Source organism: Osmerus eperlanus, chromosome 20 (assembly GCF_963692335.1).
Source record: "Osmerus eperlanus chromosome 20, fOsmEpe2.1, whole genome shotgun sequence".
In the NCBI taxonomy this organism is placed as follows: domain Eukaryota; kingdom Metazoa; phylum Chordata; class Actinopteri; order Osmeriformes; family Osmeridae; genus Osmerus; species Osmerus eperlanus.
In genome coordinates, this window is record NC_085037.1 from 8,544,500 (window position 1) to 8,553,127 (window position 8,628).

Sequence of the window (8,628 nt, forward strand, 5' to 3'; positions counted from 1 at the left end):
CTGGTTCAGAGTACTGAGTGTGTTTGAACGGACGGTGTTTGTTGGATTAGTTACTTGTTTAGATTGTCTGATGTGTTGGAAAGACAAACAGCTACATAGACAAACAGAATAAAACACTCAGCAGTGGTGGGATCTAGTTCAGGTATAGGCCTCACCATATATACCATTGTGTAACTGTAGTCCTAACCTCAACCCTAACCCAGTACCCTGGGGCTGTGCCTTAAACCCTGTCTTACATCCTGACGAACGTCCAGGGATTCTACTTTGCCTAAGCCCTGTTTACTCTGTCCAGGAGGTTACTGGCATCACAGTCAGTTGGTCTGTCCCTGCCACATTTAAACAGACAGTCTGTTTGTTACATCTCCTAGGCAGGTGCACACACACCACACACACCACACCATACACAGACGATCTGATTGGGCCTGGTTAGCTCACTATAGGAGGGCCAGGGCATCTATGGCTGCCACATAACCTCTGCCCTGACACATGGAGACGTCACTTAACTGCTGATATCATAGGAGGGCTTAGCAGCTATCTTAAGCAGCTATCTTTAGCAGCTATCTTTATGGGCTTCATGACACTGCAATAATAACCAGGTTGTCCAGGTAGAGATGCAAGGGTTTGTGTGTCTTGTCCTGCATATGAGTCGCTTGGGTCAAAGTGTGTGTGTGTGTGTTTGTGGGCCACCAATTCTCCTTGGGATGTGCTTGTGCTTTAGCAATACTTGTTTATGAAAGACATAAAAGTATGCTATTAAAGACAGTGTTTATGTAAAGAGACTTGCAATCAAATAAGCTGCAACACCCAAACAAACTGCAAGTTCTGGCTTGTGCAGGGTTGCCTCATGGAACTGTTCCTGGGAGAGTAGGCAACGATTGAAAGACATTTGCAAACAACGCCAGCAGGCCAGGTGTAGTCATGGCGATAATCCTCTGGCTGGACTTGGGCAGACTGTATGCTAATCTCATCCTAACTCCTCACCTGGAGCCATTAGCCCATTGAATAGCTAAACTTGTGAAGTTAATCTAAAGTCTATAGACACTCCATAGAACCATATTCCCTGTAGGATACCTTATAACCAGACATAACCTTTTTTAGACAAGCTCTGGATAAGAGCATCTGCTAAATGACTAAAAAATGACTAAAATGTAGGTGTAGTGTGTTCCATGAGAGCGACAAATTATATACGTTAGCAATGTTTTGTTGTGTAACTCAGAGTTTGTGGTGAACACTCCCTCAAATCAAATGTGTTTTGAACAAGCACAAATACTCAGAGTACATCATGAGTATACAATGCTGAGGCGAGGCCAAGGGACCTGTCTTCAGATCCACACCCTTTCTGAGCACCTGTGTAATCAGCGACATGACTTTACAACCAGCACGTGTTGACAGCTTTAAAGCGCCTCAGTAACCCAAGCCATCCCATGACACCCTGAGGGTGCGGTGACGTCTGCGAAGGTAGGCCGCACTGTGTCTGTTTTCCTCTGAAAGAAACCTCTCCCTGTCTGAGAAACACCCCCTGTCGTTTGGCTCCCTCCCCAAACTCTCTCTCTTTCCTCCGATGGCCCGGTGACTTACCACACCTGTCTGGTTAGCTGCCTGAATCTTCGATGTTTCCTTGTTCTGATGCTGCATCAGGAACTCTGATTCCAAGGAAGCCCAATGCTGTGGAAGACAAAAGCATTTCCACCACAAAACATGTGATTATGCACGTCAGGGATTCCTTGTAGTTCCTTGTTGGAATAAAAGAGATCAACTTGATATGGGGTCTTCTTGGGGGCTGAGAGAGAGACGCTTGTAGGTGACAATCATCTCAACTACTGGCCTGGGTCGAGATGACGGATTACGCCACCGGCGTTAACTCTGTTAACTCTGTTAATATGGCTTTGGGTTATCTGCAGAGTAGCGACATGCTAACCCATCGATAACATTCAGTACTGACAGTGGCCAGGGTCAGAGCTGCAGTATATCCTCATGATGTAAATGAGGAGCAAAGCTAAGCCTGAGGGTCCCCAGTAATCATATTTGACCAGCTTATTAACCTATGCAAATACCAACAACATATTATCCCTGTATGCTATAAGGAAGAAGGGCTATTATGGTGATCCAGGTGCCCAGGGCAGTGGGGTTGGTGTTAATGAATGGCTCTTACTATGGCTATGCCTTTATATCTGCCAGAGGCCTTCAAAGCCCTGTTGTGAAGGTCACATTGCAGGTGGTGGGTTTCATATCAAAGCAGCAAATGTCCAAATGAGACCCTGACTGCCCGCGTCCTTGTGAAACATTAAGTAAACTCTCTTGCCAAAACCAAAAAAGTCCAATGTTCCTTAACTCTTGCTCTCTTAGCTCTCCCTCTCTTTTCTTCTGTCTTTTCTCCTGCCAGGAGTCACTCTGGGTCACTACACAGCAGAGTTTGGACTCAGGCCATCTCCTCATTTTCCACTATTTGCATGGCTGTCCAAACGTCACAGCCCCTTAACTCAAGTTCCGAAATGCGTCAGCAGGCAGTTCTTCATCCTCGTACCCACCTCTGCCTCCTCTCTTATCCCTCTTTCCCGACAACACCTCCGACTCCTACAGTACACTGTGTCCTCTCTGGCCAAGCCCCCCCCCTCCCCCCTCCACCCCCCCCCCCCCCACCGCTAGTCTCTCCCACACTTTCTGTTCCCTGTGTCTTTGTCTGTTTTGTCTGTCCATCTATCTCTGTCTCTGTCTCACTGACTGTCCTCATCCCTTACTGAGGACCCTCTGATCCTCCAGTCAGGTCATTTACGGCCGTACGAAACAGTTCCCATCTGATTCAAAATCACGGGACCGACCTCAGTGAAACCGTAATCCAAAACCCTCCTGACTTCACAAGGAGAGAGTAACTTGTGGGAGGGACGGCCGTTCTGATTCTGTGAAACCAGACGTAGTCTGTGTGGCAATATACAGTGGTTCCTGTCATACACATGTTTTCTCTCCAATATCCCCACCAAACCTGGGAAACAGAGTTTGTGGTGTGAAAACATCATCAGTCATAGGGGAATTATTCACAGTCTTTTGTCCGGGATGAGACAGCGATGCTATGTGTCACTTGCCTTGTCTGATGACAGATAGGCGGAGTCGCCAGAAGTGATGTATCGCCCTTGTTATGTTTTTTTTTCACAGCTCATTGGCCGAGCCTCTTGAAGGACAAGGCCAGACCTTTTCTAACAAATAGCTAACAAGAAGCAAAGAGTTTCCCCCTCAGAACCCTTCTCAGCGAGAATCTCAGTGCTGCCTCTCTCTCTCTCTCTCTCTCTCTCTCTCTCTCTCTCTCTCTCTCTCTCTCTCTCTCCCTCTCTCTCTCTCTCTCTCTCTCTCTCTCTTCTTGGCTTGAGTAGGGATCCAACACTTTAATCGGGTAGGCATGAAAGTGTTTTGTCAGGAAGAGTGAGAGAGGGGCAGAGGCGGAGGTGGGGGGCGGGGGAGGGAGGGAGAAGGGGCAGCTAAGTGATGTGTTGCAGTCAATCTTTCCCCTGGTGAGAGGGCCTCATTGTCTTGCGAGTGCTATTGTTCGAAAGCGGCCCTCCCTACAGGACCAGCAACACGGCACAGAGGACCCGAGGAGCCAAGTAGAGGCGCAGTGGAAAGAGCATCCCCGAGAGAACGCCAGTCTAAAAATACATTGTCTCTCTGGGCCTCTTCAAGGTCACCCCGTCATTAAGATTCTGATTGGAGGGCTGCAGTCACAACCATCTCTCTCTGCCGAGTGCCACTAAAGCTGATGAAGAAGGGCAGCATCACACAGTCTACGTCAACACATTTAACTGAATCATTTGGTATGAATTCTCTCAATTTTTGAGGGAAATCTCTGTGTCAGAATAACCATTTGTAAATACTTTGTGTTGGTCTTGGCAAGCATGGGGGTGGGTGAATTATTTTCTTATAATGCACTACTATTAAACTACGTCTCTAAAAACGTATATATCTGTAACTATGGTTGAAAGGAACAAAATAATGGAAGGATGTTCTGTAATGGGTTCAGTATAGAGACACTCCAGAGAATATGTTATGATTTAGCTGGCGATACCCCCCGCCCCCCTCTCCTCCACACACACACAAACACACACTCACACACACATACTACACATTTCTAGGACTCCCATGAGACACAACCAACAGCTCTCACCCACACACCACATACCATCATACAGCAGAACGGACTGCAGGTAGTGCACACAGCCCTCGCAGCTTCAGCATGAGTCACTCCCAGCCAATGGAAGAAGGGAATTTCTGAGCAGTCGTTCTGTGGTGCAAGCGCGCATGCTGACTCAGGTATGTAAATCCACTCCTCTGGTGTGGGAGAACAACCTCACTGAGAAGCTTTTCATGTTTCACCATTTTTTGCGTGTCACCGTGTAGTTCGGTCTCTAGTGCAGACATGCGTGCAGAGTACACACACACACACACACACACACACACACACACACACACACAAAGCCATGCACACAGACACACACCTTCATGTACACCAGCCATGTATACCAAAAACAGATGTCATTGAACATAGTTACTCTAGTTCAGGATGTGGATACAGTGTACACAAATAGTAAAACATGCACAAACACACACACTAAGGCACACCCAGCATGTCCTACACCCAACGAGTCCACACCACAGACAATGCATGTGCACTCAGACACGTAGCACGGATGATTACCGCCTCTAAATATCTGAGATGACTTATCAAGGCCAGGGAGCACAACCTCTTTATGACGATATGACAAGAGGAAAGAAAACAAAACAACACATGTGACACACTCCTGGGTCTGTAGGACCGAGACTCGAGCAGAGTCTACACCCAGTGAGAAGTACAGTGAGCCACCCACACACAGCCTCTCTGGACGACACACTCTCAGCTGCTGTGTGCATGCTGACGCTTGGATGCAGTCAACCCGCACAAATAAACGAATGTGAGCGGGAGAAGCAGAAGAGGGAGAGAGCGCGGCAGATGTTTCCAGCAGGTCATGAGGAAGAGAGGAACAGGAAACCGACATGAAACTGCAGACCGCACGGCGAAACAGATAGTGAGCTGTGTACATGAACAGATACACAAAACACACAAAACACGAAGAGGCTTTTAATCAAATGTAGAACCCTTTTGGGGTGATTTGGTTATGGTGCTGGTTCTAGGGTTGGGGGCTAGTGGAAAGGGGGGGGGGGGGTTGTGGCAGGGAAACACAGAGGCCAGGGTAACAGCCATTTAGAACATTGGGCAGATTTATGGAGGGACAGACAGCAGGACTGTGTCAGACTCCTAGCAACGTGAGAGGACACCTGGAGGTAATGTAAGCAACCGCCCCCAGCCCTCCCCAACACACACTCTCTTTCTTTCTCTGTCTGAGTCTCTCTCTCTCTGTCCCTTCTCTCTGCCTCCCCTTCACCCCCTCACTAGCTCTTTTTCTCTCCCAATTTTTCGGTCTCTCTCTCTTTCTCTCTCTCTCCACCTCTGTCTCCTTTTCATCCTCTCACTCTTTCTCTCTCTCCGCCCCCCTTCAACTCTTCCCTCCATTCTCTCCATTCTCCCCCTCCTCCCACTCCCTCCTTGTGACTCATCCTCGGAACCCTTAATCACCATTGAGTGGGCATTGCCTTCACTCAGTCTAACTGTGCAGGAAGGAGGGAAAGAAAGGTGAAACAGTAGTTTCACTTCAACAGCAGTAACATCTCTACTGCCACCTGCTGTCTGTACTGCCACACTGCAATGCAATTTCTAAAGCAGTGCAATGCTTCACTTACACAAGGAAATGGTTTGAAATGTGTTTATTTCTGATTCAAACTTGATGACACCCACACAAAACGGATGTGTTGACAGAAGAGAGGATGATAAAAAAAGAGCCAACAAGATGTCTTTGATGTCTCTACTTTACTACAGTGAGGATCCCATAGTCAAATGATTGGTAGATTGGTTAAACCAACCAATCACAACAACTTGCGACTCTGGAGACAGGGGCATGTTTAGACAATTGGCTGAAATGACCAATCACATCAACCTGCAAACGCTGGAGACCACCCGGTTCGAGGATCTCGCCTTCCCCGATCCATCTCTCCGGAGGTCTGGAACGACAAGTGGCCATGGCTGGGCCTGTGCCTGTGTTTGAGAGCTGTGCAGGTCTGCTATGATCTGCCTCTGTTGTCGTGTCTCCAGCAGCAGCAGCCTCTGCTCTGACAGCAACACCTCCACATGCTGCTGCAGACGACTCAGCTCCACACTCCACCTCTGGAACACAAGAGACACTCAGAAGAGCCTGCTAGAGAACGGGAGAGACAGGTCACTGAACCTCACTACACCTCACAAAGCACCGAGAAGTAAGATAAGCTTCACAAGTGTCTCAAATCCTCAGTAGGTTTAGATTCAGGAAGCGTTCTATGTCCCGTATTGGACAAGCGAGTTGGTTAGTGAGTTTATTGTCATATGAACGAATGAAATTGAAGAATGTATTTTTGTTCCTTCCAAGTTGGACAGGTTTAGTTAAAGGTTGTGAACAAAACAGTTAGGGTTAGGTTTAGTAAAGGTTGTCCACAGAAGGATTAGGCTTAGTAAGCAAAGCTTATATACAATAAGGGTTTGGGTTAGTGAAGCGTGTGTACAATGGGGTTTGGGTTAGGAGAGGTTGGATGCAGTAGGCAGAACTGTTCTAGGTCAGTCCTACCTGTCTGGCCCACTCCTGGATGGCACTGGCCGACAGCGGGCCCTCCACGCTGCCATCCCTCCGGAGGAACACCTCCCCCAGGTCTGTCTGGTACAGCCCCATCAGGGCGGGGGCCGGCGGGGGCCGCAGGGTCAGTCGCAGCACCTTGAGGTCGCGGCCCTCCGGGCCGGGCCGCAGCACAGGCAGGAAGTCCAGGCTGTAGCTGTGGGGCAGCAGCGGGGGGTGGAAGCCCTTGAGGACGGAGTCCGCCAGGAGCCTGGCCCGGTCCTCCTGACGGTGGTCACAGTGGAGGCCCTGCACCACGCCGTCATCGTCCACGCCGGCCAGCAGGCTGCCGCCGCCACTGTTGAGGAAGGCGCAGGCGTAGCGGCGCAGGTGGCCGCGGAACGAGGAGCGCAGGTACTCCCCTGGAGAGCAGGGTTTCGTTTTGGGGGTTTGCGTTTGTCATTTGTCATATTGTGTCGCGTGATCCCCGTTGTGTCGCCTGGACGCTCCCCCCCCCGGTTCTCCTCTCACCTCCTCCTCTCTTGAACTCCACGTTGCGGTTCTCAGTTCCCACGTTGGCCCCGTAGAAGAGGCACTCGCCGCCAGTGATCTCCTGGCCGCTGATGGCGCTCTCCGACTGGGTGCCCGACACGCCCGGAGGGTTGGTGTCAAGGGGGAACGTTCTGAGGTCAGAGGCCTGTGGGAGAGCACGGAGGGGCGGGGGGAACACAATCACTATCCTCTTTATCATCTTCTTCACTTTCACCCTCATCCGAATCATCATCATCTTCACCATCCTCATCACCACCATTACTGTCACCATCCTCCTTTTACTCCACCTTACTACCTACTGTTATGGTTTTTCCCAACCCTCTCCCCTTTCTCCACATTCCTACTTGTGCATGCTTGCCCTGTTTGCCGGTCCTGTTCTGGGCCAGCCTTCCTCTCGGAGGCCGTGCATGGCTGGACTGTGGCTGAGTTCCTGAAGGGATAGCCCCGCCTCGCTCCACATGTCTCCCCCGCTCTGAGCCCCCAGCGGCCCCTCTGCACCCCCCTGACCTGCCGCCCCCACCAGGGTCAGGGCCAGCGTCATGCCCCGGCTCACGCTCCTCCTGGTCCTCCATCACCGTCCTGGGGTCCTCCCACTGGCCCCCACCAGGGCTGCTGGGAGGAGGGGGGCGAGAGGAGGTCCCGACCTGCTCAATCCCACTTGTGATGTCATCGTCCCAGTCCACGTTCCTCCCTTTCAACCTCTGACCTTTTGGCCGACGATGGGTCATTCTGGGTCCAGGTTGGGGGGCTAGTGGGCTGGGGAGTAAGGAGGAGGCACCCAGACCTGGGGGGGGGGTAAAAATTTGAGATGTAATGTTTGACAGCAACAGCTGAATCTTCTATTCTGTTAGACACATTATGCCTTTGACAGCACAGAGACTCTGGGAAGAACCAGAGGGAGTTGGCAAGCTGACTTGATAGATGAATATAAGAACCCTTGATTAATCACAGAGTCAAGATTGATCAAAACAGAGATCTGTCAAAGCTTTCAGGCTGGGCAGGGGAGCGTCACTAACACATGGATGACAATGACACATTTCATCTGTGTCAACCCCTGCACAGCGCTGTGATAGGGTGAAGATAAAGCTAGTCTTGGAGGTAGCATTAGTGACCGGTGACCTTACATGAGCAGTGTTGGTCCTCCCTGCTGAAACCCTCAGGCTTCTTCCTCAAGCTTTGCCAGTAAACCTTGGACTGTTTTCTCACATCAGCTAATTGTGACATTGCGCTACATTATGACACCTCAAACGGAATCAGAAGCGACAAATTATTTAGAAATTCAAAAAAAATATGTTAGCTTCAGGGTGTCATCTTTTCTAGACTATCCATTGTCTAAATGATGGAATGCACACTCAGTGATGTACTTACCTTACAGTGGTTCAAATGCAATACATTGAATGACCACCGAAGGTCA

The 8,628-nt window shown here is 49.8% G+C and overlaps 1 protein-coding gene across 1 annotated transcript; it reads right to left on the minus strand.

Annotated features, from left to right (window-relative positions):
• Positions 1-5,912: 5,912 nt before the first annotated feature.
• On the minus strand, positions 5,913-7,705 carry LOC134006963 (schlafen-like protein 1; the record flags this gene model as incomplete). Its single annotated transcript, XM_062446074.1, has 4 exons — positions 5,913-6,244; positions 6,678-7,084; positions 7,194-7,359; positions 7,559-7,705. Coding segments are annotated over 4 exons (957 nt in total), but the record flags the coding sequence as incomplete, so codon positions are not given.
• Between the last annotated feature and the right edge of the window lie 923 nt (positions 7,706-8,628).